Source organism: Ascaphus truei, chromosome 4, assembly GCF_040206685.1.
Source record: "Ascaphus truei isolate aAscTru1 chromosome 4, aAscTru1.hap1, whole genome shotgun sequence".
Taxonomy (NCBI): Eukaryota; Metazoa; Chordata; class Amphibia; order Anura; family Ascaphidae; genus Ascaphus; species Ascaphus truei.
In genome coordinates this window covers 398,439,121-398,460,067 of record NC_134486.1, presented here as the reverse complement: position 1 = coordinate 398,460,067, position 20,947 = coordinate 398,439,121, and the positions used below count along the sequence as shown (strand labels likewise).

General features: G+C 42.6%; 1 protein-coding gene across 3 annotated transcripts in view; it reads right to left on the bottom strand.

Moving 5' to 3' along the window:
- The window catches only part of LOC142492199 (uncharacterized), a 117,077-nt gene extending 96,987 nt beyond the window's left edge, over positions 1 to 20,090 (bottom strand). For 2 of the 3 annotated variants that reach the window (XM_075594874.1, XM_075594871.1), the window contains exon 1: positions 19,793 to 20,090. Coding sequence is in view for 1 of the 3 variants with exons in the window: in XM_075594870.1 (XP_075450985.1) it covers positions 11,724 to 11,756 (33 nt within the window). In the remaining 2 variants the exon portion in view is untranslated. Of the gene's footprint in view, positions 1 to 11,723; positions 11,827 to 19,792 lie in introns of all 3 variants that reach the window. The other variant, XM_075594870.1, reaches the window with a different exon arrangement.
- Positions 20,091 to 20,947: the final 857 nt, after the last annotated feature.

Here is a 20,947-nt window from a genome sequence, read left to right as displayed (position 1 = left end):
GTTTCTGGACCTCTTCAGACTTTTTCCTGAGGACTGCAATACATAGGATGCACTAAGCACCCGCTGTGTGTAAGGTTCCTTGAATATAGACATGCCATTATCAAAGGAGTTGTCATGTTTTATCTCGTCACTCCAAAGATTCCGCTAAACTTATCATTATGGGTTTGGAACACATTCCAAAATTAGGAGGAGACAGCTTTCAAATGTCTTTGTTTTCGAGAATCCTTTTGGATCTACAATATGGGAACTCTTACACCATCTGGTCAGAACATAGGCATAGATTCCAGAATTTTAGTTTAGATCCTTGCTATTTCATTAGTTACAGTACTACTGCTTGTTCTTCCTGTTCTGGACTTTTTAATCTCACGGATGCAATTAGGCTTTGGACTTTAAGGATTTAATTTACCCACATATGACACACATGCTTCTTACGGTAGTTATTTATTTGGAAATATATATACTTTTTATCGCATTTCTAGATAATGTTTTACTCAATTTAAAATGTTTCCTTTTTGTTATTTTCAGAAATAATTTTTATCATTGTTTTATATTATTTTCATGTCATTTCTATTGGATATACATGGCCACATTTATTTAGTTTGTTTCTGGTTTGTATATCATTGTCTAACCCAGGGGTGCGCAAATGTTTTTGTCTGCGACCCCCTGCCTGCTCTCCCCCATGCTCACCTCCCCCCTTCCCTTTTCTCCTGTGTCATCTGGCGTCAAGTGACATCGCGTTGCCATTTGACTCTGCGTTGCCATGGCGACACGTCGCAAGAAGCCGCCGGAGACAAGGTAAGGGATATACAGAGGCCTTGCGCACTCCCCGGCAAATAAATATTGTGGGGAAAAGTTCGGGGCCTCTGAAAGTGCCGCCCCCAGAAAATTTTGCGTGCCCCAGTTTGCGCACCCCTGATCTAACCTATTCCAGTTAATTGAACAATCTGTGTAGTGTTGCCTAGCAACATTGGTTATTTAAGATCCTGCTTTTGGTCAACCAAGCATTGACCTGATGGAGTCACGCACGTGACCAAACACGTAGGGGTGTGCACTGACGTTCTAGCCCTGTTAACTCGTAACTTAGAATACTGTGTAAGTCAGAACCGACTCTGGTTTATCTGGCGGCCCAATTTCCCATGGATCTATTCAAACGGACCTTAAATCTGTGTTTGGTACACGCCTTTGTGGAGATACTCACTACGAAGAAAGAGATTGTCTGCCTGGATGCCTGTTGCCCATCTGAATGTACTCCGCGAACTTGAAGTCTGTTGCAGTACAGTTGTTACTCTGACATGTGATTGTAAGTCCTCCCCTTGTGAGTGCAAGGCCTTGTGACTTCTTTTCCTTTTATTAAATTGTTTCATACAGAGTTACGCTATGGAGCTTGGACTTCTTGTTCTTTTCTTTTTATGGTATACATACAGAAAATAAATTAACATGAAAATATTACATCTGGTCACATAGTTACATAGTTTCAAAGTTAAATCAACAGTTTGAGGTCAAGATGATTTTCTCTTTCTGAAAAGTCAAATTGAATAGCATAGAAGGATGTAAAAGCATAGAAGGATAAATCTTTGGTGCAATTGATTTCTCTATGTTTAGATAGTATGTGATACTTCCAAAATGTTACTGAAGTAGGGACGGGAAAGTCTTTTTACGCATAAACAGAATAAACATACCTACAGGTAATTCAGGAGAATATTTCATAGTCCTCGAAAAAAAATGTTTATTAAAAATGTGAACTGAAATCTTGAGATTAAACTGGTCTTCTTCAATTAATGTTTGCTATGTGGCTTCCCCCCCCCTCCCCCCCCCCCCCCCACGGATGTCCACAAGCTGCAGTTGAACAGGATCTCCTTGAGACCCTCAGGATTAACTTGTCCTTTATCAGAGGTAGAAGAGAGAGAAATGTTGTCAAAAGACAACAAATGGCTGGGAGGAAATGGCACTGAAGTCTGCTCAGGTCTCTAGATATACTCCTGTATATTCATATACAACAGTGTATGTCACAGTGCAGATACTGTACAGAGCAAAATCAACTTATCTTGTAGCACCAGGCCTACTGGGAGGCTCCCAGGGGCTCAAGGGTTGTTCTTATTGGGTGGAGAGGAGGTGCCAGAAGGTTGCATCAACCCCTGAGGAAAAGGGCCAACAGCATCCCATCCTCCACTGGGCCTGGCATACCTGTCCCTGCTGTCCCCCCTCTGGATGTCCATGTGTACAACGTCTGTAAAACTGGATTCAAGTGGTGATGAAATGTGCACTTATAAACACAAGTTATTGGGCATGCCCATGGCTATAATGGCGAGTAATAGTAACCTACGGTAATAGTGACTTGTTAGCAGCTACTGTAGCCTTTCTAATTCCCATTGTCTCCATCATATCTAAAAGGTAACGCCGAGGAAGATTGCTACAAAATAGCAGAAAAGCACACTTTTACTGCAGGGCCAGAATAATGACTGATGACAGTAATAGGGTGTATGGTATTTGAAGCTGTAACAGAGGTGCCGCACAGCTGTATTCTATTAGGAATCTGAGACATTCTATCAATTACAGATGTAGTGGGAATACGTGTTCCCAGAGTTGTGGTTACATGTGGCTGTGGTTTTGGGACATCCACGGCAGATTACTCTCTCCTCTTTTTTTGAAGCATGTCTGTGGTTACAGCTCTGTCAATAAATTTATCAGAAGGGGTGGAGTGAGAGAAGCTTTGTTTCCTGCACCTCAGAACAAATGTACATTTCAATAAACCAATAAAAGGTGGAAGGTGTAATATTAGCTTTATTGTCCTACTTAGGTAGCATAAAGTAGAACATATCCACTCAGGTTTGTGAATTGCCAAATCCTCCTCCAATAATTCCAGTTTACTGCAGAATTGAGGATCTTGTTTCGGTCGGGTTGGCAAGAAAACCCTAAATCTTAGCAGCATGATACATTATTTTAGAAGTTATAAAACAACAGTATAATTATCTGGACACTGTTGCCCCGACTACAGGGACCAGTAAAGAATGTGTTTTTTTAGGACTTCTTATATACATGTAGCCCCCTTTCCCTATGCCTATGGAAACTACGCGGGCGCCTACACGTGCTGCTGTATCTGTTGCTCACAGGAGGCCTAAGCCTCTGCCACTGGGAGCCTGGGGTGAGCTCTTTCTACTTTGGTGCAGGGCCTCCACCCATGAGGGATCCCAGCGTTGGTGGGTAAACCCCACACCAGAACTAACACAGTATTGAGTAATGAACACACAGGTATATAACAACTGTTTACTGACACACCTCAACAACAATACAATAGAAGATAATACAATAACACTCCCCAACCAAGAGTGAGTCACACAATATACTGAGGGTGCCCTGGGCACCTGTAACCCAATGTCCGCACGAGCAAGCCCACCCAAAATGTGAGGTAGCGCTACCCCCCTTGTGTGGTGATGGTGCATGGTGGGTACTTAATGGCTACAACCAGGGTATTGTGGAGATCTTCTCTTAGCAGAGCCGCATCCGTGGTCGCATGATGTGGGGTCTACAAAATCCCCTCATGCCTTGTCCAATCCGCCTTGGGAGGCGAGCTCCAGCTGGAGTGTCTCACCTAATGTCTATGGGCCTGTGGCCTGGTCCCAGATCACAGTACACTGCGAGGCCTTCCGGTCACCGGTGAAATACTATCAGTATGCTATAAGGGGAAGTGTCCCTATCTGGAGCCTACCCTGCAATACTTAACTCAAGTGGTGACTCAGGGCCTAAGGGGCAGTACTAGGCCTAGTCCAGGGAAGACACAAGCAGCAAAGATGTAGAGGAGCACAGCAGCGTTTCTTGGCAGCATACCAGCTAGTGGATCGCCAAAATGAGGGCAACTCCAAGCAGGGATGGGTATTAAAAGAGTACTTTAATGGTCAGTGCAAAAAAACACAATGGTAGGAACGCACCTACGCGTTTCGTCCGTAAAGGACTTTCTCAAGGTGTAAAGAGAGGTTCATAGATGCATCCTTATATCCATAAGCATTTTCGCGCCAAAATCGCGGCATTTGTGACGTCATCTCCATGCGACCGGTATGGATATAGGATTAAGCCTGTCCCCTTAGAGAAGGAGGATGGCAGACAAAATCAATCAATAACCCATCTCTAAGGGGACAGGCTTAATCCTATATTCATTGGTTTTGTCTATATCAGTTTTCTATGTGTAATACATGTGTTTGACATTTTTTTTTTGATTAAAGTTTTCACATTCAATATTATGGCTTTTTCAGCCAATCACGGCGCTTTGTGCATTTTCTCCATTATGGGCGCGAGCAAGGAGTTTAGCGCGCGTCATAGCAGCGACGAGACTACCGGTCGCATGGAGATGACGTCACAAATGCCGCGTCACAAATGACAAATGACCCTCATTTTGGCGATCCACTAGCTGGTATGCTGCCAAAAATGCTGCTGTGCTCCTCTACATCCTTGCTGCTTGTGTTTACCCTGAGAGGACTGCACGCGGGAACGGATCCACCCATCAAGGACACCACTAAGGAAGGTAAAGGGCCTTGGCCCATTATACTTTTACCCTCCAGTGCTGGACTGATTGAGCTAATTCCCCAGGGTGCAGTACACCATCATTAGGAGACCTACTTTGGGGTACCCGCGTGGGGACCACCAGGCCTCTGGTTTCTCACCCTGGGATGTTATGGATTATACTCTATGTTCCTGAACCTGGATCCATTATGGAATTATCATTATATCAATGAGCTATCTATGGTGATGCACCATAAACACCACTTACCTATCTAGTCCAGGGAAGAACTGCTCCCTGCTGACTCCCTCCGTCCGACTGGGGCGCGTGTTGTTTACGGGCCAAAGCTATCTCCCTTCCTCCCTGCTCCTCTAGCCCTATTGGCTGGGACAGTCCATGTGGGTTTCCCTCCCTAAGGATCCTGGGACTTGTAGTCCCACGCTGCTTCTTGTGAAGCCCTAAAGATGGCCGCCGCAACGACGAACTCACTGCGCACGCACAGAGTAAAGCGGTGCACATGTGCGAGCCCAATACGGCAGCCCCCACACTCCGAGTCCATCTGCAACTCCCCCCCACGATCCCCCCCGCACCAGCAGCAATAGGGGGCTCGGCTACATACATATGATAAAAGAGAAGGCTATATGGATTTAATAAATTCTATATCTCTTTTTGAGATGTTCCAGAGTTGTGTCTGTCAGAGATTAAACTATTCATATTTTGATATCTAAAACTATAAATGTGAATTGTTCTTGGCTCCTCCCCCTTACATATGTCTCACATTTAATGAAGCACAATATTATATACAGAACATTTATTGTATGCCGTGGCATATATTGGTCTAACAAAGAACCCAGGAAGGGTGCGAATATTTACACTAATTGTACGTCCAATGATGAATGTTACAGTTCCAATTCAAATACATTCTCATTTCTTTTAATAAATCCATAGAAGAATAAAAAAAATAAACCCAAAGAAATGGTTACAGCTCGATTGGCACTACTAATAAATTTTATATATATACCAGCAATAAAATCTTATATTTATAAGTGATTTTGTAGCAGAACATTGTGTCTTTATTGAATTTCCTTGTTAAGTATTACCTGTAGCTTAAGAAATAAAACCATAGTACTTTCTACAGTTACACTTGGAAGTCAAATTGACTATGAATCATTTGTTCCAGACTAGCAAAGAATGTTAAACTGTTTGTGTAACATTAAAGCACTAAGGAGGGCATTTGGGCTCTGAGGTTAACAGATACATTAAGGAATGAAAATATCAAATTTATACAGACAAACGTTGATGCACAAAAATGTACAATGTTAGCCCTAACACTAACTTCAGATGGGTAATATTGTATACCATTTTGATGTGCAATAATGTGATAAAAACCAATCACTCTACAAAAGTGCAAGAATGATTGAGCAAACCGAGAGAACATGTTTCACAAAGTCAACAGAATTATAGACTGTTTCTAACATTCCCCAGTTCAAAACTAATATACAGCTTGGGCAAAAACAAAAACAGGAGATTCAAGGCTAAAATCCCATTGAAGGCAATAATTATACAAGTTCTTTCATTTTTGATTTAATGCAGTTTTTCCAGGTGCTATGTTTTACAACAGGAAATATTGAAGATATAACCCCCATACTGTGCAGAATGAAAGATACACAGTGAAAACATTTCAACCTTTTACTCATTACCAGAAGATTTCTGTACATAATTATATAGCTACACTGGACCAGAAGGTCTGTGCGTCCACGTTTTCACAAGATGAAGAAAGAAGACCTGGTCTTTCAATTAAACGGTAGACCCATGGAGACCATTGGTGACAGATGCATTTGTGAGTGTTTTATAACAATTATTCTTGTGTGATTCACTCCTAAACTTCCGAGGTTGATCATTTCTTTAACTGATCAGACAAAACGTAAAGCAATGATCCTGCATTACCAGTTGCATAGATCAATATTCTGAGAAATGGGCTTTAAATGTACTGTATCACACCATTCTCTGGTAATAAATGCCGAAATAGACTCAAACATGTTTAAAATATATTTTCATTTATTAACTGTAAAAGACATTCCATGTTTTTCATTGGTTGTTATGGAGCCACAATCTGTCAGAACTTTTAATTGTATGCATTATCTTAATTTAAGCCATAGAAACCAAGAATTTAATATATTTTAAATCCCATGTTGTTATCTTTTAGTGTATGTAATATTACATTGTTGTACAGGATTCATGGCACATTATGACAACATGTATCCACATGCTGCTTCACATTTTACAGAAGGTAACAGCCTTCCACCTCTTCACAAACCTGACACTACCTGTACAGTAGCATACTTAGCTTCTGATCATTTCTGCTAATCCTTTCTACACTCCACATGGATAACCCCTACAGAGTTTCTCCACACCTACTGTATCACTTCTTGATATATACTGTATGTACAGTTCATAAAAAAAACATGGTAGCCCATGGCGGAAAGCAAAAATACTTTGTAAAAACATATGTGCAAAGCTTATCTTTCCTGTCTTGCCTTTAAATACGTTCTGGGCAAGCTACCCTTCTATCTGAACAAGCTTCTTCTTTATAGTTTCTTTATAGGAAGAAATCCTCCTTAAGTCTGCTGGTCAGAAAGCGCATCACACAGCAGATGCCAATTATAGACTATCGGGACATAGAATATGGTACAGCACCTCAAACTCACCTCAGTAAACTTGATACCCTCTACAACTCAACATGCCGCTTTGTCCTCCAATGCAATTACAATACACATCACTGTGAAATGCTCAAAGAACTAGATTGGCCATCACTTGAGTCTAGGCGCCAAGTTCACCTTTCCTGTCTTGCCTTCAAATACTTTCTGGGCAAGTTACCCGCCTATCTGAACAAGCTCCTCACCCCCTACCACATGCAGCACTTATCATCTGAGATCTGACTCTGAAAGACTGTTCATGGTCCCAAGGTTTAACAAAGTATCCGGCCACTTCTCTTTCTCTTACCGTGCACCGAGGGCTGTCTTAACAGCATTATAGGCCCCGGGCAAAGCAGTGCACTGGGCCCTGCCAACTCTCTGCTACAAGTCGTAATTTTTCTCCTTCTACCGAGTTAGCGGGAGATGTGAATGTTGAGGCGGGTGATCAGAAAATTAGTGTTAAATTCTGGTCTGTGCATACATTACCATGGGGCCCCTATGCTCATGGGGCCCCCGGGCAACTGCCCAGCATGCCCATGCGTTAAGACAGCACTGCGTGCACCCCAAAACTGGAACAATCTGCCGGAGACTCTTACAGCCACAACCAGTCTAAGTTATTTCAAAATAAAGCTGTCTCACATTTTAATCTGGTCTGTAACTGTTGCATACGCCTATAATATATATTATCTGTAACTGTGCATGCAATGTCTTGTATATAATGCATACCCTGTTCACTTAATGTAAATATGTATTTGTAGCCATGTATTCTGTCATCATAACTCTGTGCCCAAGACATACTTGAAAACAAGAGGTAACTCTCAATGTATTACTTCCTGGTAAAACATTTTATAAATTAAATAAATAAATATGTAGCTCCGGTAAGAAATGGGGGCTATATATCTTTCTCCTACTGGTGTAAGTCCTGCTAAGGGCAGGCCGCCAGTAGTTATCATGGATTTTCCCTGCTTCAAGCCCTGCCGTGATTGGTGGAGGTAGGCACCTGACTCTGTGTGGGAAGGCCTGAGACACAGGGGAGGGCCTGCTGACATCATGTGGGGTGGGGCTGACTAAACTTAGACTGCCTGTTCCTGTAAGAGACAGTTAGTTGTTAGAAGAGTTGGAGAAGTTATGTCCTGGGAACAGAGAGTGAAGGAGTTCTCTCCTGGGAGCTGAGCGAGTTGGAGTGTCTGACCTGCAAGGTCATGCTGAGAGTGTCATCTACATTGGAGGAGATAATCAGGCTCAGCCTGAGTAGAGCGGACAGAATTATAGTGGTGGACCAATGCCCCTCACCCTGTTCAGGGGGTGAGGGGAAGACAATCTAGCCTCACCCAGAGGACATACTCTTGGGGTGGGTGCAAGGGGTATTGACGCCCCATACAGCCCATCCTGCAGGGGAACAGCCTGGAGGAGAGGAGAGGAGGAAAAGACCTGTACATATTTGGAGTACACTGCTGTATATGAACTGCAGTGTGCCGCTGTCCATGAAGTGTCGCTGATCTGTTGTGTCAAGGACAATAAAGAGTGCTGCTATTTTATCAGAGACTGTTTGTGAGATCTGGATCATTCGCCCTGGGACCAGGGCTTCTCTGTAAGGGTCCCACCCCACATCCCTGGGGCTAATAGAGATGGAGGCGCTGCACCACAAAGACTGCTAAGAAGATGGAGGCATATACCCCAGAAGCCTGTCCCTGTTGTCCCCAATACCAACGCGGGAGACTCAGGCCCTCCTGTTCCAAGCAGGTATGCACCACCATATACATGTAGCCAGCCCTCACTACACCCTAGAGGTACAATCTGTGTCCGGGGGGGTGGGAACATGGGCTACAATAATAATAATAATTTTCTGAAATGACTTTATTTTAGGCCTGAAAGAGCTGTGAGGATGAATTTTACTTTCTACAAATTAGCCAACCATTAAATCATTACTATTCAACGAGTAATAGTGATTTAGATGACTCTCCAAGTACAATGTAGTTACATGTTGATGACCTCTGCAATATTTCTAGTGTAGCATTATTGATTTTGTCGGTGATAGACTGTTAGATTGTAATTGGCATATTCATTAGTGACACAGATACTGAAATACTGCAGTACAGTACATTGCCATACATATATTGTAGTATGTTTCATGATGTTAATAAAGAATATAGTGAATACATATTCAGACCAGATCTGAAATAAGACTTCTTTCATTTTCTCACATTTCCAAACATAACAGCCAGGATACACTTAAGGTCAAGGTAACATTATTGTGGAGTGGTTGAAGTGTCATGACTAAAAGCATCTAAACCATCCAATAATAAACCATTATCTTTTATCTGCTATTTGTTTAAATTGGATTGTTTTATTCTAGAGAGCCAAAATTCACTTAAGTAGGAAAGCATTTGAGAACAACATCGTGAGTCAACTCAGTAATTAAGTACATTACCCGAAGCCAGACCCATATAATTTGAACACAACAATGTAGAAAGTCTATAAAATATCGCTATCCCACCTCACTGCTGTAGTGTTATTACAAGTGTTTGCATATCTACAGGAAACTCCATGACTTGTCCAGTGATGTGGAAGGAAAAACACTAGCATGGATAGTTATGGTCTCTAAAAAAAAAAAATGTAAAAAGTCATTAAGTTGGTGCTAACCAATACCGTGCGGTGCGTAAAATGTCTGATGCCCCCCAAGAAGCAGTTACATGATCGTGAAGTGCCGGAAGGGGTTGTGGTACTTTGGGTTAAGGGCGATTGTATTATTTTAAGGATAATAATAATAGTTTGTTCTTGTATAGTGCTACTATTTTTATGTCGCGCTTTACAGAGACATTTTGCAGACACAGGTCCCTGCCCTGTGGAGCTTACAATCAATTTTTTGGTGCCTGAGGCACAGGGAGATAAAATGACTTGCCCAATGTCCTGACACAGGGAATTGAACAAGGTTCTCCTGCTTCAAACTCAATGCTAGTCAATGTCTTTACTTATTGAGCCACTAAGTTGTTAGAAAAATGTTTGGAATAATTATACTGATCTGCCCCTAACAGAAATATCTGGATGCGCTAAACAGCACAAGCTCTTTTTGATTGCACAACCCCTGTTATGTTACCAGCGACTGAATTTGCAAAGTCAAAAAGTTGGAGCAACTCTGCAAACAATCATACCAATGTCTCCATTACACAAACTGCTGTTTCTTTAACACATTTAAGATACGCATGTCAAATTGCATAAGCATCCCCCGACTAAACACACTAACACCATATTAAGGTATTGTCACACCTGTGAGCACGTGACCTGCATACGGGACAAGTGTTAATACACAGCTCTTAAGCAGATCCACTTTTTACCTTTGCAAAGGTCCCTCAAATGAAAAATATCACCCCAAACCATCCCCATATACTGCACCGACACACTTTATTCGAGCAAATACCCAGTATGTACCTGGCAGATACCTGGAATGCGCCGCTCCTCACCTCTGACAAGCCCCGTTGCGTTTGCCTTCCCAGCCTGGGTTCATGCCTGGCTGACGGGCGGCTGATCTGTTAAATGATAATGATTAGGATTTAATAGGCTGCAATGCTTCGCGTGTCTACCAGATGGCATAAATTCATGAATTGTAATGCAGTATATATATATATACTGTGCAGTATTGCAGCCAGCGGGAATAAAATGCTTCAATCCCTGCCTGGAAAATAACCCAATGCACTCGGGCAGAAAACAGTCACAAACCTCAATACACCCGGGTATACCCGAATTCGTGGGACTAGCCGAGCTCGAATAAAGTGTGTCGCCAGTGTACCATATGTCACGAACAGCACAGAAGTGAACACGTGACTTAGATATGTAATCAGGGTTAATACACACGGCTACTCTAGCCAACTCGCCTTTCTCCTCTCAATTGCAATTATGTCTATCCACTTCCACTACCCCAGAAATTAGGCAAAATATATAAATTCATATATCTGCCAGGGTTTCAGGTCCTTGGTTATTAGAGAAAAACAGCTATGCACTTAACACACAAAAATCTGTTGTAGCAAAATGTGTCTGAAAATGTAAATACTCTCTCCAGAGGTCACTGGCATAGAAATATGAAAATTCACTTGTTTGGTCCAAAACACACCTCTGTTAAATTGTGATTTCATAACTCCAGGGCAAGCCCTATATACCATTCTTTTCCCAATGAGAACCACATAAGCCCACCCCTGTCGTAAATCAGCTGCTAGGTTGACGATTTTATGACAGAGAAAAAAAAAACTCCTAAAAAAATGTTTACATTTTTGCCTCAATATATAAACGCACTCATAACTTCCTTTCACTAATATAGACACACGTGAGTCATATCAATATATTGAAGTGATTATGACGGAGCTCCGTGGTGGCCACATGACTAGGAGTGGTGGGCGGTTATGGGACAAGGAGCGGTGGGCGACCAAAGTGCAGCGAACTGTACAGCGGAGACCTGCCTGGCAATGACTTGCAGTGGCGGCGAACCACTGGCATCGCGGCCAATTGGCCATGGCCAAAGGTCCTTGACTACTTTCTGGTACCTTTAAGCTTCTGTAGTCTCTGATCAGTGACATCACCTGGACCCCACACACCTGTATCCAGTGATCCGAGTACCTGCTGCAGCCCCTGCTCCGTGGACACGAGCTGTGAGAGAGTTGATTTAACATCAGGGACACAAAGAGACAGAAATACTGAACACGCCCATGTTCCTGGGAGATAATGAAGACCCTGATTGTGAGTGTGAGTGTATCTTTTTAACCTCTCTTTACTATGTTATACAGTATGTTGATTAAACATACTCCATCATAACAGGTCTCTCTTTTGCAGCCCATGTCCAAGTAGCCCATTGTAAGTAGCAAGCAAACTGGAGTTTAAAAGGGAGTTCAAAAGGAGTAGACAACACCTACTGGCCCTGATTCCTGAATTTGATCTATGCTGGAAAGGAGGATATTATCTATCCCAGACTGAATATCACAGCACTTTACTATTGCTGTGATGCTGCCTTTACTATTTATATTTCCTATGGCCTCACTTCTTTTCAAATTATGCACTTCTTTTTACCAGCCTCATTACTGTATGTCTCCAACACTATTCATATATCTCCATTTCTCCTTTCTTCGCCACTTCTGAGTTCACATGAACTACTTTCTTACCTGCGCCCTCTGTTACTACACAGCTATACCACCTGCACTAAAACATATCCCTACAAATCATCCTCACACATTCTCTTTCTAACCATGCTTCTCCTCCTTGCTTCTGGGGATATCTCTCCCAATCCTGGTCCCTGCCTTTATTCTACATGCTCACATCCTCGCCTCCCACATGCAACTTCTACTCCTTCTGGTGTCAACCCCTCCAACTTCATACCCGTCCCCTGCCACCCTCCCTTCTCTCTCCAATTCTCCTGTGCCCTTTGGAATGTTCGCTCCCTTTCTAACAAGTTCCTCTCTGTGCATGACTTCTTTCTCTCTCACTCTCTGCTCCTATTTGCTATAACTGAGACCTGCTCACTCAGTCTGACTCTGCTCTGGAAGCTACCCTCTCTTATGGTGGCCTTTCTTTCTCCCACACTCCACGCCCTGATGGCAGGGCGTGGGGCTCCTGCTCTCCTTTCTCTGCCGTTACCAACCCTTCCTATAGCTCCATCTCTTGCTTTTCCTTCCTTTGAGGCTCACACTGTCCAGATCTTCTCTCCTCTTCCTGTCCATGTGGCGGTCATCTATCGCCCACCTACCTCTACTCATCCCCCTTCTGCCTTTCCCTCTCACTTTGAATCCTGGCTCTCTTTCTTTCTCTCCTGTTCTTCTCATTGGGGACATCAACTGCCACATTGATGATTCCTCTCTTCCTTGGGCTTCCCGCTTTCTCTCTCTAACTCTTCTTTTGGCCTTCAACAGCAGACTGCAGCCAGCACCCACAACGATGGCCACTACCTAGACCTTGTTTTCACTAAAAACTTTTCTCTCTCTGATTTCTCCATTTCCCCATTTCCTCTCTCTGACCATCACCTCATTTCATTTTCTCTCTCTCACTTCTCCCCTTCTCCATCTCCATCTAGTCCTCGTTTCTTCAGAAACCTGCGCTCTATTAACCTACCAGCCTTTGATTCCACTTTACGCTCCTGCCCCTCCTCTTCTGCTCCAGACCCTGTCAACCTGGTCAGGAACTACAACTCTGCCTTATCCTCCTCTCTTAATCTACATGCCCCGCTTTCTCTCTGCCGTCCTCGCCTTTCGAACCCCAGACCCTGGCTTAATTCCCACACGTGCATTCTGCATTCCTCCACTCATTCCTCTGAATACCTATGAGGAAATCTCACACTCTCGCAGATTTCCTTCACTACAAATTTATGCTATCCTGTTTATACTCTGCCCTCTCTCAGGCTAAACAAACCTACTTTTCTTCATTAATCAATACGCACAAGTATAACCCACGCCAACTCTTCTCAGTCTTTGTCTCTCTACTCAAACCACCCTCAGCTGCCTCTTCTTCTTCCTCCATCTCACCTCTGGACTTTGCTGACTATTTTAAGGAAAAGGTTGAATCTATAAGTCAGAACATCCCCTCTGTTTCCTCCTCCCATCCTACAGCACATCCCAATTCTCCTCCTGCCGTCCTTGACTCTTTTTCTGCTGTCTCAGAGAGGATGTGTCACGGCTGATCTCCTCTTCTCCCTCTAACATTTGTCCTCTTAACCCTATTCCCTCCCATCTCCTAAAACCCCTTGCTCCTACTATAATCCCTATGCTCACACAAATTGTTAACTCCTCCCTCTACTCTGGTACCTTTCCCTCCTCCTTTAAACATGCAACAGTTATACCATTACTCAAAAACAGCAAGCTTGACCCTACCTGTCTTTCTAACTATCAACATATCTCCCTCCTGCCTTTTGCCTCTAAACTCCTTAAACGTCTTGTATTCTCTCACTTGCTCCACTTTCTCAACACCTATTCTCTCCTAGACCCTGTACAATCTGGCTTCAGCACTGTTCACTCGACTGAAACAGTCCTCACTAAGATAACTAATGACCTCAATGCTGCCAAAGACAGAGGTCATTACACTCTGCTCATATTACGTGGCCTCTCTGCAGCATTTAACACTGTGGTCCACCCTCTTCTCCTTCACATGCTCCATACTTTTGTTATTCGTAACAAAGCTCTGTCCTGGATCTCCTCTTACCTCTCCTATCATACTTTCAGTGTCCCTTCTGCTAACACCTTCTCCTCCTCTATAGATCTCTCTGTGGGGGTACCTCAGGGCTCTGTCCTGGGACCTCTTCTCTTTTCTCTGTACACACTTTCTCTAGGTGACCTAATCACATCAGCTCACTCCTCTACACTAGTATTCTGCACCAACAACCCCATCCACCCCCACATCCCCCCACACTTTCATCTATTGCAGTCTCTCCCAAAACTTCCCCTGGTTTGCATACACTCGTCACACTTTCAGCTCTTGACTATCCCATCTTCCAATTCCCTCTGCAACCTCTTCTAACACTCTGGCACTGCCTAATGTGGCAAGCTTTTGGCAGCAGCTGAAGGGCACACACCATTTGCTGTTTGAACGCTGCACATGCCAACTGGAACCACTACAGCTTCATGTCATGCCAACTGGAAACACTACAGCTTCATGTCAAGCAATTACTTCAGTCACCTCTTAGCTTTGAACTACCATTTCCAATTGTCCTACACTCTCTCACTTGCACTTTTACCTCTACTCCTAGCTCCCACATTTTTCACCCCTCAAACCTCCTTCCTAATTTCCCATTCTCTGTCATCATCCTCATTCTGCAGCTATCAACTCAATCTACTTCTCACATAGGACCCCCACCACAAAAGAAAACCCAGCAACCCCCTGTCCTACAGTACTCTGACTTCTTTTCCTTACTATTACTCCTACTCTGTGGCAACATATCCCCTAATCCTAACCTATCAGCCTACTAATTTTTTCACGTCCCATGCCCTACCCCAAAGTCTCCTACTTACTATGCCAATCACTCCAATGTCATCCCCATTTTAACTCTCCCTTCCCTTTTCCTGTGCAATGCATGAACTGTCTGCAACCATCTTACTGCAATATATGACATTCATTTCCAACTCTCTCAGCCTTCTAGCCATTACTGAAACCTGGCTCACTCCCTCAGACATCGTGTCTCCTGCTGTACTTGCCTATGGTAACCTCTCCCTTAGCAACACCCCCAGACCAGGGAATAGACAGGGCAGAGAAGTTAGTATACTACTTTCTCCACATTGCACATTTAATGTCATACCCCCTTTGCCCTCACTCTCCTTATCCTTTGAATTCCACATTGTCCATCTCTTTCCCCCTCTGCCTCCATGTCACTGTCATCTATCGCCATCCCCCTCGCCTCCTCCGGTCCTATTTCTCAATTTCTTGACCACTTTGCTTCCTAGCTTCCTCACTTCTGACACATCTATTGTCATCCTGGGAGATTTTAACATACTTATTGACAATCCCAATGCCACTTCAGCTGCCCATTATATCTCTTTAACCTTCTCCTAGGGTTTCTCCCAGTGGTCCACCTCCTAATCACTGCTATGGCCAGTCCCTTGACCTGACTTTTTTCCGCTTCTGCTCTGTCTTTATCACCTCTAACACTCTCTTCCCTCTCTCTGATCATCACCTCTTAACCTTTAGCCTCACTCTACCCTCTGCAATCTCCACAACACCTACTTCCAGACGCACACAAAAACCTACATGCCTCCCTCCATTTTTCAACACTTTTAAAACCTCTCCTCCCTCCCTTCTCTACCCTTTCCTGACCGGACCCAGCAGCCTCTCTATACAACAGTATATACTTTCATCCGCCTTAGAAAAGATTGCTCCAGCAACCACACAATGCCCCTGACATTCTAAGCCACAGCAAGGCCTACACACTTTACCCGCTACCTTCAAAAGTGGTCACACAATGCCGAACTTTACTGGAGAAAATCCAGCTCTAAAGCAGACTTCCTCCACTATAAAGTCATACTCTCATCCAATAACACTGCCCTTTCCCTTGCCAAGCAAACCTACTTTTTGTCCCTCATACAGTACAAACTCTGTCCTCTAACCCTCAGCACATATTTGTCACTTCCCCCTTCTACCCAAATAGCCTGAGACCCCGCCTTCTACTTCACAGACCAGATTAAATCAATCAGACACAACATTTCTTCATGTCAAGCTCCACACACATCACCAACCTCCCCTCGCACACATAAATCCACTGTCAGCTCATTTCCCCCTATGACAGAGGATGAGGTCTCTGGACTTCTCTCATCATCTCACCCTACAACCTTCCCTTTTGATCCTATTTCCTCATATCTCATCCACTCCCTCTCTAGCACACTAAACCCTACCATAACTCCCCTTTTAAACATCTCTCCCAACTCTGGCATATTCCTATCGTCTTTTAAACATGCACTCATAACGCCCTTTCTAAAGAAATCCTCTCTTGACCCAGCGTCCCTCTTTAGCTACTACCCGATCTTTCTTCTCCCCTTTGCCGCCAAGCCACTCCCCTGAAAAGCTCTAACAAAAGTGTCCAATTACCTCCTCACATGTAAGTCTAAGGGTCACTTCTGATTACTAGTTATCCTGGATCTCTCTGCTGCCTTCAACATTGTTTATTACCCCCCTTCCCCTGAACACACTCAACTCCATTGGCCCCTGTGGCATTGCCTTCCCTGGTTCCCATCCTAACTACTGTATCCAACCGCTCCTTCAGTGTTTCCTTCTACTGTATGGAGTCTTCTCCTCTTCGCTCCCTCTTTCTGTTGGGGCCCCACAAGACTCTGTCCTTGGACCTCTCCTCTTCTCACTCTACACCTCATCTCTTGATGAGCTACAGTAATACAATCTTTTGGCTTAATTTCATATCTATGCTGACATCTCTCCTGTCCCTTGTCACCAACTGTCTCTCTGCAATCTCCTCCTGGATGTCTCACTGAAACATAACATATCCAAAGCAGAACTAATACTCTTTACCAATTTGAAGCTTGGGTAGGTTTCCACATTAGATAAGTTGTAGTGGGTGGAAAAAGTGACAACAAAAATCTCCACGTAGAGCATATAGCAAATGAAAATATCACTTGTGAGCACATTCACATGTCTTAGACAGATCTGCAACCCTGCCTTTCACCATTATCGCTTAGCATTGGGTTGCAGACCTGTCTAAGACATGTGAATGTGCTCACAAGTGATATTTTCATTTGCTATATGCTATACAGTGGAGGTTTTTTTGTCACCTTTTTCACCCACCATAACTTATCTAATGTGTGGTGGAAACCTACTCAAGATTCAAATGGAATAACCAGTATAGCCAGCCTCACACTGATGAGACCCAAAAGGTCGAAACAGCCGTCTGTGAGTAGGTTTACTGGTTATGCATCTTAACCTACGCTGTGCTGAAAAGCTGTGCACGCGCATAAGCTTATAAGTCCACTCTGGAAAGAAGTCAGTTGGTCCGTTGGTGATGAAACGTGGACCACACACACTCCGTCTCCTCCCTCATGGACGTTATGATTTCTCAAAGAACTTACCACTGCTCTACACATGAGAACTTCTGTCAGCATTTTCTGACACGTGCATTCATTGGCATATTATCACAGCTGAGTATTATTATATCTTTTTTGCACTGGTTTTCAACAGATACAGATGCAGCGGTCGTTATTCGAACAAATTACGGCGCCATTTTCGTGTGCATTAATGCCGCCAATCGCCCCAGGCACACGTGTTTATCTCGGTTGCTTAGTTTGAATTTCATGGATTGTGTGCAATTAAATGCAATTAAATGAATGAATTGTAATGTGTACAGTGCTGTGCTACTGTGTCAATTTCAGGTGTTTAAAAGCCAGAACACTAAAATGCCATTTTCTGCACTCGCGTCTAAAGGCGGTACGGTCGGAAGAAATCCCGCGCCATGACATGGGTATTCCGAGGTATACAACGCGTGAAGTATTTCAATAACGGCCGCGCATCTGTACATGAAGGGCCTTTATGGTTATATTTCTGCGTGCTCTCATCATGTTTGCATTAGGTTAGGCGTGCTAGAACTATATGCAGCTTACCAGGCTAACTTCCCATTTCTCACGTAGTGTTGTGCTTAGTATTTGTGTTGCCAATCTATGTATTTTTCCATGGTTTATGGTACATGCAGTGGTATAGTTCATTTATGACACATGTGATCATTGTTCAGGTTCATTTTCACAAAATTGGAAACTAAATGTGATTTCTTTTAGTAAAGTTTTTGTATATAGGCTGGTGTTCAAGAGCCATATTGACTCTATTAGGATAATACAAAATATGAAATGTTATACTGTATGTACTCAGAAAAACATGAATCACTTACACTAGCTGGCTGCTGAAAAAGTACTATTACCCACATTGATTTGCTAAATCAGTGACATCTGTTTCTCATTTTTACGTTGAACGAAAACTTACTGAACTGTACTCAAGTTCATCTAATTAAAGAGCCACTTAAAAAAAAAAAAAAAAAGCTGCTGATCAATTCATTCTCCTGTGATCGATCAGCAAAGATCCTGCTTCCCGGGGTTCACTAAATGGCTGCCTTTCAGTTTCAATCAATGCTTCAGTCAGTGTAACTCAGCAGGAACAATGTTACGTATGTCACTAAGGTAACATTATCTATTGTTACAGTTTGCAGCTCAAACTGCTGGGAATATTGGCAACAAATTGTCACAAACAGTGTTTGCAAACAGATGTGTTGCAAAGATCTTGCCCTGCTGGGGAGGTGTTAAAACCTGCTACAGAAAGCAAAGGATGCTCTATATTAAAACTAATTAAAAATGGCATTAATAGTTTAATTACAAAATAACGTAGTAAGTACTATTTACTAATACCGAACTGATTTGTTTAAAAAAACACACACATGTAGGAAATTGCATGACTTGCTCCTTGAATGGGGCATTACAATGACATTTTTGATAGGTTAAAACTAGATCATAGGCAGAATTGTTTTAATAATATTTTTAAACATTTCCCTGGCTATGTTTGTAACCGGAAGCCCTGGAATGGCTTTATTGCCCTTATCTGCTGTCCCTTGTTTTGTATACTGGTTATTAGATGGCATGAGGCTACAATTAACTCTTACTTTATAACATAAGGTGGAGCACACAAGATTGACAATCACCCCCCCCCCCCCTTACAAGTACTGTACATGTTGTAAGAGAAAACTAGCAAACACACAACAATCTAATTCCTTCATATGTCTAATATTAAAAACAAATGCATCTCTCACATAGTGTTAATCTATTACACACATCACTGCCATTAGTTACATAGTAGATGATTTTGGAGAGAAAAAAGACACGTCCATCAAGTTCAATTTGGTCTTCTATGGAAATGCACCTTCAAGAAAAGGGATGTTAAGTACGATTGGGGCGATTTTTCCTTAATACACAACAGGCTTTTTTTTTTTTAACACTCTCAGTCCTGCGACAAGTTTAAAATGAACTTCTGCACCACTAATTCGTTGATAAGAACTGGTGACACTATCGCGGTAGACGACTGCTGCTGAAAGTGACAGGGCCCTTAACACCAACCTGAAGGGCAGCGATGTTTGCAAGACAATTCAAGAGTCAAAACTCACCTAGCTTCTGTACAGCTTGGAACAAGTCCTCTCTGGTCAGTTACTTCATAATCCCAAGTTCACTTTCTTACATATCATACAGAGAAGAAGGATGTCAAAGACCTAGGAGAGGGAAGAGCTTCTTGCTTTTCCTTTTCCCAAATGTTCTGTACTCAACAATCTCCTTCCATTCCTTGGGTACGATTTCCCTCCCAGGGACTGAAGAGGTATTTGGGCTAAGCAGTTGCTTGCTATAAACTTGGCTCTCTCTGTGTGAGCTGGAAGTCTGCACAGAAGAAAAATTACTCAGACTGAATGGTCTCTTTCTCCTTTCTAAACCAAGACTTATTTTTGTAAAATGTACTTAACATCTGTGGAATGCTAATGAATGACAGATGAAACATGCAGTTAAAAAAAAAAAAAAAACAGAGAGAGAGACAGAAGCATGTGGGCACCTGGGAGCAAATGGATTTAAATATGTGGTCTGGGAGATTGTAATGAGCATTTATGTCCTTCTTGCCCATCCTCCCACATCACTTACTTCGCTGTCTAACTTGACCTCTGCAAATATTATTCCTTAAATAACTTCAAAAGCGAATGCAGTCAGACTGGGGGAAACATCTGGAGATGTATTACTAATAATGAATAATTTAGGATTTTAGAAAAAGCAAGTATTTCGCTTACTGAAAACGACCTTATCTCACACATTACTGCTCATTATTCAATCTTCTATTTCACATAGGAAAGCAAGGGCTCAAAGGTATCAATAATGAAGACACCCAGTTTTTTTATTTATTTATTTTTATAAAAAATGTGTTACCAGGAAGTAATACATTGAGAGTTACCTCTCGTTTTCAAGTATGTCCTGGGCACAGAGTTATAACAATACATGGTTTGGTATTGCATTTAAGGCTTCCATATCACTTACTGCTGCATTAATTTTGTTTTGGGCACTACAGATTGTAAAGAAGGAGAAAGGTTTGAAAGAGTGAGAGACAATTCTGAGCAATTCTATTGCTTTGTCATACTGACCAGTAGTATTGGGGTTGCTAACTACCTGGGGTTTCGGTTTCTGTTCAAAACATTTTTTTGTGCTTTGGTTTGCTTTTGGTGGAACTTAATTGTTTTTTTTTTTTTTACTTTGTAAAACTTATCTGGAAAAACAACGAAGAAAAT